Source organism: Erpetoichthys calabaricus, chromosome 4 (genome assembly GCF_900747795.2).
Source record: "Erpetoichthys calabaricus chromosome 4, fErpCal1.3, whole genome shotgun sequence".
Taxonomy (NCBI): domain Eukaryota; kingdom Metazoa; phylum Chordata; class Cladistia; order Polypteriformes; family Polypteridae; genus Erpetoichthys; species Erpetoichthys calabaricus.
This window is the reverse complement of record NC_041397.2, coordinates 98,414,758-98,435,046: the sequence shown is the minus strand read 5'-3', so window position 1 is coordinate 98,435,046 and position 20,289 is coordinate 98,414,758. Positions and strand designations below refer to the sequence as shown.

General features: G+C 39.4%; 1 protein-coding gene across 1 annotated transcript in view; it reads left to right on the top strand.

Moving 5' to 3' along the window:
* Nucleotides 1-4,484: 4,484 nt before the first annotated feature.
* The window catches only part of tdrd3 (tudor domain containing 3), a 100,502-nt gene continuing 84,697 nt past the window's right edge, over nt 4,485-20,289 (top strand). The window contains exon 1 of the mRNA XM_028799630.2: nt 4,485-4,777. Coding sequence (XP_028655463.1) covers nt 4,740-4,777 — 38 coding nt within the window. The 5' untranslated portion in view covers nt 4,485-4,739. The remainder of the gene's footprint in view (nt 4,778-20,289) is intronic.

Genomic DNA, 20,289 nt, shown 5'->3' with positions numbered 1-20,289 from the left:
AGTCCAACTATCACTGCTAAAAACAAGATAAAAACTGCAAAAGAAATGTGGGAAAATAGGGCGCACCGATACTTGAATTGATGCATGCCAAGTGCCTGCTGATGCAAAACAAGAACTTTTTATTCATCATTAACCTTCGTTTGCTTCTGGGAAATGGATACCTTTTACATTCACTATATACAACAGCTGTATACTGTGCAAAAAGATCAGGCAGCCATACTGGTAAAACTGGTTTGAACTTTTTTGAACTAGTTTGGCATTGGGCTTGGATATTATTTGACCGGAAAGCCCACTGTTAATGGCTTAAGAGGGAAGACAGCAGAAAATTCCCAGGTATATGGTTAGAAAGATATATAATATGTAGAATATCATAATAGTAACTGACTAGAATTACTGTCAGGCCTTACACTGCACTAAATAACATTCTAATTACATGTAGTTTCATTTATGCATGGGCTTGGCCAACCATTTTTCGTAAATAGCTTCAAAAGAATAAATTCAAACGTGAATCTTTAGTATCAGACTATTCTAAAATGAAAAACAAAGATTTAACAGTCTCAGAGTCTTGAGTTCTATTGATCCTGCTTAGAATTTAATAGGGTCTTTCTTGTAGTTTCACGTCAATTTCAGCTTTAGAGGTTTATTTCCCTGGAGGCCAATACACACTGTAGGTTTAAAAGCTGTTTCACAAGACCAGGTTAAACAGGAAAGCAGTATGGTAAACATTTCAGTTAGAAAATATGTCATGTCAGCCAATATTACATTCCTTAACATGCAGCACAAGTTTTAAACATTTTTCTAAAATGCTAAAATCCTAGAACACATTTCCTTGCACCAAAAACAATGTGTTGTGTTTCTTTTTGGTGTCTTCTAAAACATTATCATTTTATAATGAGTTCCTTTCTTGAATGTTGGCTTTTAAACTGGTTCTGAAATTATGATAAAAGTTTTCATATAAACTGCTCAAAAAAATTAAAGGAACACTTTGAAAACACGTCAGATCTCAATGGGAAAAAAAAATCCTGCTGGATATCTATACTGATATGGACTGGGTAATGTGTTAGGAACGAAAGGATGCCACATCATTTGATGGAAATGAAAATTATCAACCTACACAGGGCTGAATTCAAAGACACCCCGAAAATCAAAGTGAAAATATGTCGTGGCAGGCTAGTCCATTTTGCCGAAATTTCATTGCAGCAACTCAAAATCGTACTCAGTAGTTTGTATGGCCCCCACGTGCTCGTATGCATGCCTCACAATGTTGGGACATGTTCTCAATGAAACGACGGATGGTGTCCTAGGGGATCTCCTCCCAGATCTGGACCAGGGCATCACTGAGATCCTGGACAGTCTGAGGTGCAACCTGGCGGCATCAGATGGACCGAAACATAATGTCCCAGAGGTGTTCTATTGAATTTAGGTCAGGCAAGAGTGGGGGCCAGTCAATGGTATCAGTTCCATCATCCTCTCGCCACATGAGGCTGGGCATTGTCGTGCACCAGGAGGAACCCAGGACCCTCTCCACCAGCATAGGGTGTAACAATGGGTCCAAAGATTTCATCCCGATACCTAATGGCAGTCAAGGTGCCGTTGTCTAGCCTGTAGAGGTCTGTACGTCTGTTGATGGATATGCCTCCCCAGACCATCACTGATCCACCACCAAACCAGTCATGCTGAAATATGTTACAGGCAACATAACAATCTCCACAACTTCTCCAGACCCTTTCATGTCTGTCACATGTGTTCAGGGTGAATCTGCTCTCATCTGTAAAAAGCACAGGGCGCCTGTGGTGGACCTGCCCGTATTCTATGGCAAATGCCATTCAAGCTCCACGGTGCTGGGAAGTGAGCACAGGGCCCACTAGAAGATGTCGGGCCCTCAGGCCACACTCATGAAGTCTGTTTCTGTTTGTTTGGTCAGAGATATTCACACCAGTGGCCTGCTGGAGTTTATTTTGTAGGGCTCTGGTAGTGCTCATCCTGTTCCTCCTTGCCCAAAGGAACAGATACCGGTCCTGCCAATGGGTTAAGGACCTTCTACGGCCCTGTCCACCTCTCCTAGAGTAACTGCCTGTCTCCTGGAATCTCATACATGCCCTTGAGACTGTGTTGGGAGACACAGAAAAACTTCTGGTAATGGCATGTATTGATGTGCCATCCTGGAGAAGTTGGACTACCTGTGCAACCTCTGTAGGGTCCAGATATTGCCTCACGGTACCAGTAGTGACACTGACCATAGCCAAATGCAAAACTAGTGAAAAAACAGGCAGAAAAGATGGGAAGGGAAAAATGTCAGTGGCCTCCACCTGTTAAACCATTTCTGTTTTGGGGGTTGTCTCATTGTTGCCCCTCTAGTGCACCTGTTGTTAATTTCATTAACACCAAAGCAGCTGAAACTGATTAACAACCCCCTCTGCTACTTAACTGACCAGATCAATATCCTAGATGTTTCATTGACTTGATGGTGTACTCTGAATAAAAAGTGTTCCTTTAATTTTTTGAGCAGTATAATATTCAATGACTCTTTTTTTATTCATTCAGCTAACTGTTCTCAGAGAGACCGGCATAGCACTTGTCCTTAAACCAGACACTTGATTTTAGGATTCATATTCTTTTCTTAATTGGAATCATTTTATAACCACATTAACAGAAGTTAGGAATATAGTAAAAATACAGGTATGTAAAACAATAAAACACCCACTATATATACCATGTCAAATCAAGTCAATTAGTATTTTTGGACCGCCCTCCATAGGTGGGTGGTTCCAATGATGTTCTCTGTTTACTCTCCTCCTATACGAGAGTTCCTCACTCACCCTTTTTTGTCATTCTGAGTCACCTTCCTTCCTTCTTTCTTTGAAATCAACTCCAGCCAGTGTTTAGTCACACAGTTTCTCCGTGTAATCACTTGGGATTGGGGGTTGTCAGTGGTGGCCCTTAAAAACCAGCACCTCATCCAAAGCAGGGGTTCTCAACTTCAGTTCTAGGGTGCCTTAATGGCTGCAGGATTTCATTCCAACCAGTTCACAAATAAACGGACCAGTCTTACTTCTAAATTATTTGTCTTTTTCTTCTTTTATTTTGCATTCAGAAACATGTGCTAGTATACTTACATGGACATAAAAATTCAGAAATTAGCATTTTTGCCATATATTTAAATGTTAATTTTGTTTTAACAAATGTTTTAATTTACCTTAACCTGTGAAGTTTACCACCTTAATTGTATCCAAATATTGACGATTAATGATGAGCAGTAAATAGAGTTTGTGAGTTAATTAAAATGGAAGGTTTAAATATCTAGAATATAAAAAAGAGCAAAATTTTAAAAATTAAGAAAAAGAACAATTAAAGTCACACACACTCAAATACTTGACACATTTCCCCAAAAAACTTAGCAGACTTACCATTTTGCAATTTCTAGATTGACACAATAAAGGTAGCAGCTGTGAAATAACAGCTTGTTTAATAAAGACTGCCCATTTAAAAGCACAAAATGTTCGGGAGGAACACCTGCAGTTAAAGTGGTCCTCTAAGCTGAACTTGATTTTATTACTAATTAGGCCATAAATGAACGTAACATTGAAGCAGTGCCTCTGCTTTAACATTCAGGGTGTCATTTTACCGGTGTCTGCACTAATAGTCAGTATTTGGATACAAGGAAGTAAAGTCCACAGGAAAAGGTGAATTAAAAATATTGTAAAACAAAGTACATATTTAAAGATATCAAAAATGCAATTTCTGAATTTTGTCTACATGTAAATATATTGGCACATATTTCTGAATGCAAAGCAAGAGAAGAAAAAGGCTAAACAATTGGGCAATTTAGAAGACTGAACCATTTGTATATTAAACTGTTTGGACTGTAATTTCGCAGCCACTGTGGTACAATATTTTCCCTAGGCAAGACTGGAAACTCACCCAACAGTATATGTAACAAAATTACTTTATACAGTTACTACTTTTAAAATTATCAGCCTGTAAGCCATACTACACCATACTATTCTAAGTATGTTAAAATTGAAAACATTGAATAATACTTAAAAAATCAAAGATTACAGAATGAACGTCGTAAATTGCCAGAAAATATCATAGAGTCAAGCAAATAGTTACAGAAGTGTACATACGTTTCAAATAACTTTTGACAGAGTAACAATATAAATACAGAAAACCCCCAAACTATGTATAAAAATATATTGGTATATAAAAAGGCCACATTTAATGTACCCAAACATGATACTTCATGTATTTTAATGTTAAACACTAACTACATTAAGTAGTAATCTCAAGCAGACCCCATTAAAAGAATTTTCAAAGCAAAGTACACTTGGTTGTTCCGCATGAGGTTACGCTGGATCAAATGAATTACTCATACAGTAGTCTACTCGAAAGTGAAGATGAGCAGGAGAATGCCAGCAAATGACATGGCGCTCTTCGGCTTCATACGTCTGCGTCACAAGGAGCATGCGCAGGGGTCACACGCACTGCTCTTTCACCCTAAGTGGGCGGTGCTTCCACAGTAGTTTTGGAGTTGTGCTTTGTTAAATAATGAAATTGTATACATGTAAGCAGCATGAAGAAGAAATCTTTAATATTTAAAAAGTAACTGGAATTACACGCAGTCACAAACATTGTATTGCACTGAACTGCTTAAACAAATGGAGCAATGAGCGCCCGTGAGTACGGAGCACTGCAATCATATCGGGCCTTATTGTTCTGAGAGCATATTGTAAAGAAAAATGGCTGATTTTGGATCGGCCTTATCAAAAGAAGGCTGGTAAGTAAAATTTGGTAGACGAGATTTCAGATTTGATGTTAACAGACTCCCTGCGTCGCCCCACCGATGCGCTGAATTTAAAATCGATGGAGATGAATTTGCAATTGGCTTTTGTGTCGCGGGTCATACCCAGGCCTCGACTTTTGTGCAAATCCTCTTAACGAGTGGAATTTGCAACCCGTGCCAGTTGTGAGGAGGATTCTCACGTGATGTGTTTTATTTTATTCTGTTTAATTATGTGTACTGTTCAGAACTTTTTTTTTCGCTTGGCAGTAGATGTATCGTTAAATGATATTTGGTGTGGACAGTAACAGTCATTACATTTTGCGGCCGTTGAACACTATTCTTCTTATTCCTTAACTATTTTTAGTCATTTCTTTGAGTGGTCTCTACTTTATACGACGTATATAGGTGGAGGTGATTATGCCTAGACGTGTTTTTGTTTTAATTAAAAACTTGCTCTTTAATGTATTCGGCATAAGGTAACATATGTGCCTCGTGTCATGTTTGTTTTGTATCATGAACATGATGAAGAAAGTTTCCATCAATCATTTATCTTGCCACTTTGTGTCGCCGTCAGATTGTCGTTTTATACGTTTTGTTACTAATAGCTAACAAAGGAGCCCAAATTATAAGGTTGCTGTTAACTAATTTGTGGTGTGGCAATCCAACCGATTTCCAGAATGGAAATGGTTAAAATTGTCGAGCGTTAAGAGTAAACGTCGTCTTTGACAAGTTCAGTAGTCAGTTTCTCCGCCCTAACTAGTTTATATTATAGTTTGACTTGCGGGAGGCACCCGGTTATGCATCATTATTTAGCTTTGAAGTCATGAGACAATGGTGATGTTCTAACGCAAATACCAAGTGAAACAGTCTAGCTAAATGTGTAGGTGACAGTATGTTAAAACAAATTTTGCCTTTTGCCGTTTAGGACGTTCCACTTAAGTGGCAAATGGCATGGTGGTGCAATGGTTGGCCTTTATGCTGTACAGTGTCATAGTCCAGTGTTCAGTTGCCAACTCATTCACTGTCTTGATCTGCGTTGTATTTCTTTTGGTTACTCGGCCTTTATCCCCACATCCCAAATGAGAGCCTTGCACATTTTGACGGAGCGTTATGTGTGATGGAAGTGACCTATGACCTATTAAGTATTTAGGACTTAATTCTACCTTTAATGAGATGCCAGTGGGATAGGCGGTTCCATAAAACAAATAAACGCAACGATGATGAAACAGCTGCAGCCTTTCTTGTTTTTTTTTTTTTAATCAGAATCTCATCAAAGAGAAAGCATGCTGCAGAGAAGCAGGCAGAAAATAATTCCCCAATTTCTTCTTCAGTAGAAAGCCCTTTTTGATTTCGATGCTTAAGTGTCATTCTTTAAGAAAAGTACAAATGTGTACCAATGTGTAAAATAAGTCTTGTTAAAATGTGAATCAATAATGAACTTGTGTAATAATCGGTAGATAATCCTTAGTGGTGTCAGTAATTCTTTTCACCTTCACTTTACTCACATTGTCTCTGGCTCCACCATAGAACTCCTCTTCATCGCAGTGCAAATCATCAAAATAGTGATTTCTTCAGTTTTTGTTTCACATGTTCAGGCACCCTCAGTTCATTAAAGTAGCTTTTCTTGCCATTTGTTTAACAGAACGGTATGACTTCCCTGATTCCATTTTCTCAGATTATTAACCCACTTTCTTTACAATACAACATCCGCAAGATCAGACCCTCTCTGACAGAGTTTGCTACACAACTTCTGGTTTAGGCTTTGGTCTTGTCACATCTATAGACAACTGCAACTTGCTTCTGACAGGAGTAACTGCATATGCTATCAAGCCGCTGCTTTACTCTTTTTCTTTGTAGTGCCTAGTTGGTGGAGTTGGAACCAGGCTCCCCAGCTTCATCAGTGTATTTAAAAAGCAATTGAAGACCCAGTCTATCTAATTGATATCAGCTCTGTATATAAAATATATGCTCTGTAATCTTTTATATTGTTGGTTAATTTGTTGTTTTAAGTTTAATTGCTTTGTCTATTATAATATATGATTGTAAATTATTAGTTATTACACCTTCTCACTTGCGGCAGTGAACTGTTGATTCCTGTCCTATTACACTTTCTGAACAAACAGGCCCTGGCCTAATGTCACATGATTATGTTTGCTTCTGTTGTAAGCTGCTTTGGATAAAAGCATCTGCCAAGCAAATAAATGTAAACGTATTATACTAGCTGTGTAAGCCCGCGCTGTAAAAAGCCCAGGGTTTTAGAAACTATTGAAATAGTCAGAAAAAAACTGAAATGTAGAGATGTCAGGTAATAGAAAAGAACTACTCTGGAGGAGGTTTCGTTTTGCTGACGTGCTTGCATCGCTTGTGCATTAGCGGTGGGAGGAAAAGTAAAAGGGATACTGTTTTGCTGATGTTAGCGGCTAAGCAACTTTGTCTTTCTTCTGATGCTGATGTCCTGGCCCCGCTTGTGTATTGGCGGCTAAGCGAGTTTGTTTCCTCGGAGATGGAGCCCTTACCCCGACTCCACCTTTCACTTCCGGGCTGGACGGACACACACACACACACACACACACACACGCATGCGCACGCGTAGACCTTTATTTATAAGAAGACTTTCCTCTTTATCAGTTTTTCCTCCTTTTATTTGTATTACTCTTTCTCAGAGGGATGCAGCACACCTACACCACTTTGTCAATTCCAGCTTAGCTTTGTGATCAGTTTTGTCCCTGTTTCATATAAAACATGTAGCTATTCAGTTGCATTAACTATATTCTTAATGGTCCAAGTGGGAAACAACTTGATAACAAAGACACAATTAAAAAAACAAATACTTTAAAGAAATAATTTTAAATGAATTTAATTATTTTTCTTTTTGAAATAGTTGCAGTATCAGGCATTTTTAAATATTTTGATGTTTAATAGTTGATTTATGTTTTTGAAGCTCTTGATGTTCATGCTCATCTCCTTTGTGACCAGTTATTTTATATCTTACCTTTTCATCTGTAGTGTTAATTGGACTTGTGACTCTCTTGATTTCAGAAGATGCAGGTATCTCAGTATAACTTATATGATTTAGCCCAAATCTATCACTCATTTTTTGATATTTGATTTTAAAACTTAATGTTTACAAATAGTTCTTATTTATCGTGGTGCTGGAGAGTGTATACATTGTTTCATGTTGGCTGGAGATGAAGCAAGAATTTCTTTGTACTCTGTACATATTAGTTAGTACTATTACTACTATTTTTCCCCATTTTCCATGTCAGTTGAGAAAGAGAACACCTTTTCTGGTGGGATGCACAAAAACATTTTTTGATGGCCAATACATAGTTTGATAATTAACTTTACAGTATTTCTTATATATCAATATTAATATTTTGTTATATTTTGAAATGTACTCATCAGTATATTAGTGTATCAATGGTATGTGTGCCATAATTACTGTTCATGTCAATCCTAGTTTACAAGTTGGATGACTTTAACATCCAAGAAGAGTCAGCAACCGGAAGCATTTGTTGTAGTTGCAGTAATTAAAATCTTTTTTGTAAAATATATCAGAAAAATAGCAAAGTGAAAGATTGTATTTTGTAGTTAGCATTAAAGATATTGTTGCAGCATTTAGAATTAACAAAGCAGTCATTCAATAAAATTAAAAGCCTTTCATTGAGTTGAATCAGCATCTGTATTGTTAAAGCCACACAGATATGTGTATTGTCCTTTTAATTTCATTTTTGGGCTAATTTCGATTCTTGATATTTGTATTTACGTTATTTTTAGTGAGCACTAGACTTTTCCCATGGATGTCAAAAGAGATTTTTAAGATGAAATATCTGTAATTAAATTTTGACCAGTGGAGATTACAATTACAGATATCATTAAAGTCTTATAAAATAAACACATTTTAATATAATTATCCATCCATTATCCAACCCGCTATATCCTAACTACAGGGTCATGAGGGTCTGCTGGAGCCAATCCCAGCCAACACAGGGCGCAAGGCAGGAAACTAACCCCAGTCAGGGCACGCGCGCGCGCACACACACACACACACACACATACACACACAGCACACACTAGGGACAATTTAGAATCACCAGTGCACCTAACCTGCATGTCTTTGGACAGTGGGAGGAAACCGGAGTACCCGGAGGAAACCAGTGCAGACATGGGGAGAACATGCAAACTCCATCATGCTGAACTACGCCACCATGCCGCCCCTAATATAATTTAAGATATCAATAATTGTGAGTTTTTAACTTTGCAAATTCTGGTTGAACATGTCAGTTATTCTAATTTTAATTACTCAGAATTACAGGTTTCTCCACAGATGCCGGGAATTAGAAAAGAAATCTTGATGAGAGAGCTTGTGTGTATTTATTGCGACTCTGGCCTATCCATATTCAACATTTCAGGAAAAATGGGAAATGACAAAACCCTTGATCAAATAGGGAAATGCAGCCAAACCAGCTACAACTTACACTTACAATATAATAATTAATATCGCCTTTAATCCCTGCAAATTCTAATTTTTAATACACAAATTTCACACATATACAGGTGCTGGTCATAAAATTAGAATATCATGACAAAGTTGATTTATTTCAGTAATTCCATTCAAAAAGTGAAACTTGTATGTTAGATTCATTCATTACACACAGACTGATGTATTTCAAATGTTTATTTCTTTTAATGTTGATGATTATAACTGACAACTAATGAAAGTCCCAAATTCAGTATCTCGGAAAATTAGAATATTGTGAAAAGGTTCAATATTGAAGACACCTGGTGCCACACTCTAATCAGCTAATTAACTCAAAACACCTGCAAAAGCCTTTAAATGGTCTCTCAGTCTAGTTCTGTAGGCTACACAATCATGGGGAAGACTGCTGACTTGACAGTTGTCCAAAAGACGACCATTGACACCTTGCACATGGAGGGCAAGATACAAAAGGTCATTGCTAAAGAGGCTGGCTGTTCACAGAGCTCTGTGTCCAAGCACATTAATAGAGAGGCAAAGGGAAGGACAAGATGTGGTAGAAAAAAGTGTACAAGCAATAGGGATAACCGCACCCTGGAGAGGATTGTGAAACAAAACCCATTCAAAAATGTGGGGGAGATTCACAAAGAGTGGACTGCAGCTGAAGTCAGTGCTTCAAGAACCACCACGCACAGATGTATGCAAGACATGGGTTTCAGCTGTCGCATTCCTTGTGTCAAGCCACTCTTGAACAAGAGACAGTGTCAGAAGCGTCTCACCTGGGCTAAAGACAAAAAGGACTGGACTGCTGCTGATTGGTCCAAAGTTATGTTCTCTGATGAAAGTAAATTTTGAATTTCCTTTGGAAATCAAGGTCCCAGAGTCTGGAGGAAGAGAGGAGAGGCACAGAATCCACATTGCGTGAGGTCCAGTGTAAAGTTTCCACAGTCAGTGATGGTTTGGGGTGCCATGTCATCTGCTGGTGTTGGTCCATTGTGTTTTCTGAGGTCCAAGGTCAACGCAGCCGTCTACCAGGAAGTTTTAGAGCACTTCATGCTTCCTGCTGCTGACGAACTTTATGGAGATGCAGATTTCATTTTCCAACAGGACCTGGCACCTGCACACAGTTCCAAAGCTACCAGTACCTGGTTTAAGGACCATGGTATCCCTGTTCTTGATTGGCCAGCAAACTCGCCTGACCTTAACCCCATAGAAAATGGGGTATTGTGAAGAGGAAGATGCAATACGTCAGACCCAACAATTCAGAAGAGCTGAAGGCCACTATCAGAGCAACTTGGGCTCTCCTAACACCTGAGCAGTGCCACAGACTGATCGACTCCATGCCACGCCGCATTGCTGCAGTAATCCAGGCCAAAGGAGCCCCATGCTCATACTTTTCATGTTCATACCTTTCAGTTGGCCAACATTTCTAAATATCCTTTTTTTTCATTGGTCTTAATTGATATTCTAATTTTCCGAGATACTGAATTTGGGACTTTCATTAGTTGTCAGTTATAATCATCAACATTAAAAGAAATTAACATTTGAAATACATCAATCTGTGTGTAATGAATGAATCTAATATACAAGTTTCACTTTTTGAATGGAATTACTGAAATAAATCAACTTTGTCATGATTTTCTAATTTTATGACCAGCACCTGTATTTGTTTGGTAAGCACACCTTCTTGTTGCAAGAATAGGCAACACACATTTTTAAATAACTATTGCATAATTATGTCAGATTTATTACTTTATGCTGCTCTAATGTGTAGTAAAAGGAAATGACATTAGTTAGCTAACTACTCGTATCTATGTACTAGCTCACAGCCAGCTTCTTATTCACGTAAATTAGGAAAGGAGTCCATATTTCACATATTGATTGCATGTGAAGTGTACCCAGTCCAATGAGGGTACACTTGACACACTGTCTTATCTACGCCGATGGACTGTGATATTTAATATGCATCTAAACAGTTACCTCCAAAGTGGGCCACTTTAATTCTCACCATTTTCAGACAAGAGATGTGCCCTTTTGTTAAAAGTGAAACTTGAATATCCTAGTCAAACCCACTGGCAAACCTGCCACACTGGGTTATCTGCTGTATTGTGCAAAACAAACTGCGATATTTAAAGGGCACAACCGAGAGTTAAATCGAATTGAGCCATTTTCATTATTACGTTTTTGACAAGATGGATCCACAACAGAGAGTTAAATCATGTTGTGGCCATTTTTATTATCACTTTTTTGACAAGATGGATCCCTTCACTTTGCATGTGATACATGCTTATAAACACTAGAGAAATTCATTGACTAATTTGCCCTATTATCGTGTAATAGTTTATAATGATTGCCCGATTTCTGGTTTCAGTTGTGGCATAGTGGTTAAGGCTTTGGACTTCCCACCCTGATGCTGTTGATTTAAATCCCGTTACACTATGTGACCATGACAATGTCTCTGGAACTACCTGTGCTCTAATTTAGAAAACAAAAGAAATGTAATCAATTGTGTCTCATTTGTTTTATGTCACCTTGGACAGTGGTGTCAGCCAAATAAGTATATGATAATATTAACCAGCAAGCCCCCGATTCTCGAAAGAATCGCAAATCCAAGAATGGTAAGAACTTTCAGTTCCCTCTGATACTTGGAGGGATGACATATCATGGAGGGTGGGTGCGTCCTGGAACAGTTCATTCAATTAAATAAACATATTTGTACTAAAGTGGTTTCTTTTTGGAGCTGTGACTCAGTTGTAGGTGCCTTCGTTTATTGTTTTCAGCCATGCAGTCATGCGTTTGTTTTTCTATGGCTGTGCCGTCAGCGAGAAGTTGTTTGCTGACGCGGCGGATTCGCGTGCTGAAGTCGCCACGGCGGCGGTTCCGGGCATGGAGGGCTACATTACTAAACGAACGTGGTATATGCGGTGGTGTGGGCGGTCGCGCTCGGGCGGCTGTACACTCTGGCGTGCACGCTGTACCTGAGGTTTAGTGTACAGGTTGTAGCCATGGTTAAGGTTTCATTTAATTAAATAAACATTTGTATTACAGCTGCGTCTTCCGGGCATGGAGGGCTACATTACTAAACGAACGTGGTATATGCGGTGGTGTGGGCGGTCGCGCTCGGGCGGCTGTACACTCTGGCGTGCACGCTGTACCTCAGGTTTAGTGTACAGGTTGTAGCCATGGTTAAGGTTTCATTTAGTTAAATAAACTTATTTGTACTACAGCGGTTTCTTTGTGTGGGCACCCTCGTTCATTCATTTTAGCATACGGGCTCGTTTACAGGTCGTAGCTCGGATTTGTACAGCCTAAGCAAACGGCCGAGTCTGGTACATGTTGCCTTCGCTGACACCGACTGCTTGAACAGGTTGTGTTCTTTGGGGGCCACCTACTGACTCTGGAAAGCCGCTGTGTCTGACTGTGGGGCGAGTGCCACAGCACAATATGCGCCTTGGTGGGAAGCCGCTGCGTGAAGACATATCATGGAAGGTATATGCGGTGGTGTGGGCGGTCGCGTCCGGGCGGCTGTACAACCTGGCGTGAATGCTTCACCCCAGGTGTAGTTCACAGGTCGTAGTCTCGTTTCTGTGTTTTCTTTGGTTTGAGCCGTGACTCCTTTCGCAAGCACGTTGTAGGCGCGCGCGTTGTCACAGTTGGTTTGAGCCGTGACTCCTTTCGCAAGCGTGTTGTAGGCGCGCGCGTTGTCACAGCATGGATCTGTGGGGATTCCGTCCGTACTGTAATACAACCTTCGAATCCTCTCGTTTCTTTTTTTGTTCTGTGGCGGGCGGCAGTGCGCATCGATGTGCCCAGCGCCCTGCGTTCATATCCGGTTTACAACCTTCGGTTAGTAAAATGGATTATAGTAATAATAAAGATAAAAGCTGTCAAATGTTGTAGTAATGCATCTTCAGTGCCTAGATTCAAATGCTGAGGCTGGTGGGACATCCCTTTCACTAATGGATAGATTATTCCAAATGTTGGTGTTCTGTAGCCAAAAGGCTCTGACTTGCATGTTGGATTTTAATGATATAAGAAATATATGCATTATTTTAAGTCAATAAATAGAAACTTGTTTAATTCCAAAGGAAATTGCATAATGTGCAGCAGTGATCATATCATATCACATAGAATCTTAAAGTGCAAACAACAACTGAATATCTTTCAGAGAATAGAAGATCAGCTTAATGTGAGCAGCCTGGAGATTCATTATAATTTTTTGGCTGCAGGTAGACCTCAAATAGTGCTGTCTACAGCAGCAGCACACTTGGATCAGTCTTTTGCTGCCACCTTGCCAGAATGACATCCAGAGGATGAGAATCTTTGTCCATAATGTGTAATAGTTTCTTAAGGGGCCTCTCAACCACTGCACTCAATCTGTCTTTCAGGACAGAGGCAACATCCCTCATCAGTTTATTGAATTTACTGATTTTACCTAAAGCAACACTGTTTCCCTAGGATATGCACTTGCTACAACAGATTGATTAAACAACTATAGCAAAGGCTTGTATACTGCCGAGGACCCTCGTTTTCTCCTAAAATAGAGACAAATATGACACTTTTTGTTTGTAGTCCACTACTACCTGTTATTCAGGTGCATCCTCAGTTACTTGTAGATTGTCACTGCCTCTAAACCTCTCCATAACTTTTCACTGAAGATAGAGGAGACTTCAGGAATTCCACACCCATCTCCTATGTTTTGCCAGCACCTTATTTTGTTAACACCCCACAACAAAGTCCCCTTCCAAAGTCATACATTCATCCTTTGGACAATGTAGTGTAGTACGGTCTGAGGTGAAAATGACACAGAAGTGATCAAAGTACAGTAAAACCTTGATTATCCATCAGGGGTCGGGACCAAGGCCGTTGCAGATAAAAGACAGATAACAGAGCAGCTACTTTAAAACAAAACAAAATATAGTGTTAACAAAATTAATTAATTCATATAATAATGTAACGACCAGCGTAATAAGGAAACGCATCTCTGAGGTACTAAAGTTTTCTACGTTTTACTTGGAGTCCTCATTCTGTAACAAACTGTGCCCTGTCTTATATTCTATTATCTGGGTTTTGGAGCACACCTGCAAAACAATAAGAAAGCTTTCCCTTCCAATCAGTTTATCTTCTGCCTCTCACATTCCTTTTTTCTCTATACTGCAAACAGTCCTGCTTATTATGTTTTGGCTCCCTACTCAAAACTTCCTTATGCCGCACCTTTCTTTTTCTCCTAAATTCTCCTGTCAGTCCTCTCCTAACAGACGTGTCTGCCCGTTACAGAACAGGAGCCCTTCATCCAGTCTCTTCCTTACATCATTCATTACATACTTTCTGCTCCCCAACAGCGCATCACAAGCTGCCTGCATGTCACAATATATTAACAAAATATAACAGAATTTTTAAAGAAAATTTCATTACAGGAGAATGTTAACATTTAACATTACTGTCAGTGGTTTCCATTTTCAACAGGTTTTTCAATTTTGTCGGCATAGTGCTTCATATCGTTTACTGTTATTCTTACTACACCGTAAATTAAAGCAATATTTGTGGCAATTTTGCCTTTTTGTAAACGTCTAATAATTTCATTTTTTTTGTGCCAATTCCAACACCAGATGTTTAGTTATCTTAGTTTATCAGCCATAACAATGTACAGTCATATGAAAAAGTTTGGGAACCCCTCTCAGCCTGCATAATAATTTATTTTACTTTCAACAAAAAAAGATAACAGCGGTATGTCTTTCATTTCCTAGGAGCATCTGAGTACTGGGGTGTTTTCCGAACAAAGATTTTTAGTGAAGCAGTATTTAGTTGTACGAAATTAAACCAAATGTGAAAAACTGGCTGTCCAAAAATTTGGGTACATGTGTAATTTAGCTGATTTGAATGCATGTAACTGCTCAATACTGATTACTTGCAACACCAAATTGGTTGGATTAGCTCGTTAAGCCTTGAACTTCATAGACCGGTGTGTCCAATTATGAGAAAAGTATTTAAGGTGGTCAGTTGCAAGTTGTGCTTCCCTTTGACTCTCCTCTGAAGAGTGACAGCATGGGATCCTCAAAGCAACTCTCAAAAGATCTGGGGCCTCATGTATAAACGGTGCGTATGCACAGAAATGTTGCGTACGAACGTTTCCACGCTCAAATCGCGATGTGTAAAACCTAAATTTGGCGTAAAGCCACGCACTTTTCCACGGTACCTCATGCCCTGGCGTACGCAATTTCTCTGCTCGGTTTTGCAGACTGGCGGCACCCAGCGTCAAAGCAGTGCTACTGTTCCTGCGTGGTTACCCTTTCTTTCTTAGATCCACATTCCTGACGCGGCTTTATAAATATACACTGAAACTAACTGCATATTGTTTATTAGTGTAATGCATCTGATTGTAATTAACCTGCAGCAATATAATGGTCGAGGGAATAGCCATAGTATTCCAAATACCATAACTGCTTTAGCGTTGTTACTCTCAATGCATCTTCTTCTTTCAGCTGCTCCCGTTAAGGGTTGCCACAGCAGATCATCTTTTTCCATATAACTCTCACTGCATCACTCAGAGTATTTATATCACTGTATCTGAGTGGGGAATCACAGCAGCAGCTGATCGGAAAGAGAATTATAGGTATACAGCATGAAGCAGACGCTGACTCAGCCACGTCAAAACTTTTCAGAGACTTTCCTGTACAGACTTCGCGGTTTAGAAAAAGTTTCATCCCAAGAACTATAAACGCACTAAATCAGTCCATCAAGTGCTCCTTGTAGAACTGTTTGGACTTATAAGTACAATCACCTCACTGTAAACTTGGGATACAGTTATAATATTGAACAACCTGCGCCACTTTATAAAGCGCGTATTTACATATGATGACGGTATCATTTTTAAGATGAAATGCAGCAAAATATGTTGATTATATTATATTATACAGATAAAACTTTAACTTCATTTAAATAATCTGTATTGTTAATAATTAAACATGTGAGGACACGGTGCCGAAGCGCTAGCTAGTTCATGGATTGTTCCTGCATTGCGTTGTATTCTTGCTCGTGCTGACGCGACACTGGAAGGATAGACGGATAGAATAATTAAACATGTACTATGAAGATATTTCAATGTTCCTTAAATGTTTTGAAGAATCGGCGTTCTAAGCTTACAGATGGCTTCATGTCTATTACAGAGCTGATTGTGTGGCGATTGGGTATTTGGAGAAAGAAAAGTAAGGACAAGAATTGGAAGTTAGTACGTTTGAAAGAGACAGTACTGCTGCAATAAATTATTTCATCGAAGGTCGCGCATGGCGCAGCAAGCCTCTTGCGTGAGACATGAACAAGCACTGCGCCACCGTGTTCCCATGTTTAATAACATGCTTTAACTCCTATCATCATGAAAAAGATATCACGTATACATCTCAGTATTTTAATTATTCAGAGAGCTGTAATATCACGAATGTAATGGATTCTGTGTCCTGTCGGAGAAAAGAAAGCCCGTTTAAGAAGCAGGTAGTGATTCACACACAGAGCACATAGAAGATCAAATACAGAACAGAGCATTTAATGTGCTACTTTAGTTACAATGGGATTTAAGAAACTAGTAAATTAAACGATTTTAAGATGAAGTTTATTATGTTCTACTTTTAATGGCAAAATAAATTACGTGATTAAAGTGGAAATTTCGAGATTAAAGTTGACATTTCGTGCTTTTTTTCCAATGTGTGCCTATTTTTTTGTCTGTACCTTAATAAGCTTTTGTATGACACTCAGACGGTGGGCTACGACTTGCCTTCTCACGGCGACTTTGATATGTGATTTCTTTTTTATTTCGGGCACTGTGCGACTTTGTGAACTTGAGCTTTTGTGTTTCTCCGACACTCTGTCACTTGATCAACTTCATTTTGTTGATTATACCACTGTGTAAACCAACAAATAGTACGTTTTTCCTTTGCCTCCATTTGGTATTCGCTGAAATTCTTATATTTTCCCCCTTGCTTTTCCCATTGTCTTTTCACAGAAGGCTGAGCTTAAGGGCTATTTATATTGATTTGCATATTCAAAGAGGCGTAATTCTGGGAGGAGTTGGGGCGGGACAGAAGGCACGTGCACGTGCGTTACTTTTCACGCTGATCGGAATTTATGTAGCGGAAGAACGTGGAAGTTTGCGTACGTACAGATCCCTGCATCTGTATTTTTCTGTGCGTACGCACATTCCTGCTTTTGTGCTTATTTATAGTGTGAGTTCTATGCACGGCGTTATGCATGAGGCCCCTGAAAACAAAGATTGTTCAGTATCATGGTTTAGAGCAGGGGTGTCGAACTCCAGGCCTGGAGGGCCGCAGTGGCTGCAGGTTTTCATTCTAACCCTTTTCCTAATCAGTGACCTGTTTTTGCTGCTAATTAACTCCTTTTCCCTTCATTTTCATAGCCCTGTTTTTAAGGATTCAGTCCTTTGAACTGATTCTGTCCTTCATTAAATGACAGCCAAACAGAAATGAGATGTGAAACGAGCCAACAGATGACCAGCTAAACTGGGATTTCAAATTCCAACCAATTTCGCTCCAACTAATCTCTTATATGAGAAGCTGATTCTTGCTGTTAATTAAACTCATTATTTAATTCTATGGCTTGTTGCTGCTCTCATTCTGCCACAGCAGACATTTCCAAAACTGTCAATTTTTCTGTTTTTCCTAAGAACAGAGTCATGATGTTTTGATGACCTGAGCAGATCAACCTTAATGAGGCCTTCACCGTTCTTTATTTTCAGATATTGTTTGTTCAGGCGGCTTGTTTTGTGTCTCATTGTTTGGCTGCTCATTAAGGAAAAAGAGACAACTAAGGAGCCTGAGTCAAGTTAATTAAAATTAAGGCAAAATAAGTTAATTAGCATCACAAACTGGTCCCTAATGAAGAAGATGGTTAGAATGAAAACCTGCAGCCACTGCGGCCTTCCAGGACTGTAGTTCAGCGCCTGTGGTTTAGAGGAAGGGTGCAAAAAGCTATCTCAGAGGTTTAAACTGTCAGTTTCAACTGTAAGGAATGTAATCAGGAAATGGAAGGCCACAGGCACACTTGCTGTTAAGCCCAGGTCTGGCAGGCCAAGAAAAATACAGGAGCAGCATATGTGCAGGATTGTGAGAATGGTTACAAACAACCCACAGATCACCTCCAAAGACCTGCAAGAACATCTTGCTGCAGATGGTGCATCTGTACATTGTTCTACAACTCGGCGCAATTTGCACAAAGAATATCTGTATGGCAGGGTGATGAGAAAGAAGCCCTTTCTGCACTCCACCACAAACAGTTGCTTATTGTATGCAAATGATCATTTAGACAAGCCAGATTCATTTTGGAACAAAGTGCTTTGGACTGATGATACAAAAATTGAGTTACAGGCGTACCTCGGTATATGTCTGCTTTGGAATAAGTCCAACTTGGTATACGTCCTGTTTGGATGCGGAAAAGTTTGCTTGGTATACAACCTTTGTTTGGAATACGACTCGCGTGCTAGAACACTGTGTGCTACTCTTGTTTACCTCTCTTGAGACAAAGCCACGACTGCCCACGAGCGTCAGTATGCCAGTTGCTAGCATTCAGTGAACAACCCGCGCTATAACTATCTGTGAATTTTCACATGATTTTGTGTTTTTTTGAGTAAATTTGAATTGATTGTTGAAAAGTATGAAGGTGGCATGTGTATCCAGGACTTGGCTGCTGCATACCGTATGCCGAGAACGACGGTATCTACAATTGTGAAAAACAAAGACGTTATTAAAAAGTAAAGTGAGGTTAAACTTTCATTTATTTCATCTAATTGCTTTTTTATTTATGTATTTTAGTATTAAATAGTGTTTAAATTATTTTATACAACCCCATCAATGTATAGTATGCCAATAACAATAGGATTTTTTTTCATGGGAACGGATTAATCATTTTCCCTTTATTTCTTATGGGAAAAATACCAACCAGGATGTATACCAAATGAATAAGTCCAAGAATTTGGAATGGATTAAGGACGTATACCGAGGTACCACTGTATTTGGTCATAACAAAAAGTGCTTTGCATGGCAGAAGAAGAACACCGCATTTCAAGAAAAACACGTGCTACCTACTGTCAAATTTGGTGGAGGTTCCATCATGCTGTGGGGCTGTGTGGCTTGGTTCAGGGACTGGGGCCCTTGTTAAAGTCAAGGGTCGGATGAATTCGACCCAATATCAACAAATTCTTAGGGATAATGTTCAAGCATCAGTCACATAGTTGAAGTTACGCAGGGGTTGGATATTCCAACAAGACAATGACCCAAAACACAGTTTGAAATCTACAAAGGCATTCATGCAGAGGAGAAGTACAATGTTCTGGAATGGCCATCACAGTCCCTTGACTTGAATAACATCAAAAATCTGATCTGAAATGATTTGAAGCAGGCTGTCCATGCTTGGCAGCCATCAAATTTAGCTGAACTGGAGAGATTTAGCATGGAAAAATGGTCAAAAATACCTCCATCCAGAATCCAGACACTCATCTAAGGCCATAGGAGGCATCTAAAGGCTGTTATATTTGCAAAAGGAGGCTCAACTAAGTGTTGATTTAATATCTCTGTTGGGGTGCCCAAATTTATGCACCTGTCTAATTTTGTTATGATGCATATTGCATATTTTCTGTTAATCCAATAAACTTAATGTCACTGCTGAAATACTACTGTTTCCATAAGGCATGTCATACACTGCCTGGCCAAAAAAAAAGTCGCCACCAAAAAAAAAAGGTCACACACTCTATTATTTCGTTGGACCGCCTTTAGCTTTGATTACGGCATGCATTCGCTGTGGCATTGTTTCGATAAGCTTCTGCAATGTCACAAGATTTAGTTCCATCCAGTGTTGCATTCATTTTTCACCAAGATCTTGCATGAAGGGTGCATCACTTCATCTGCCTCTCTTCTTACCCTGATGCGCCCATCACTCTGGAACAGGGTAAATCTGGACTCATCAGACCACATGACCTTCTTCCATTGCTCCAGAGTCCAATCTTTATGTTCCCTAGCAAATTGAA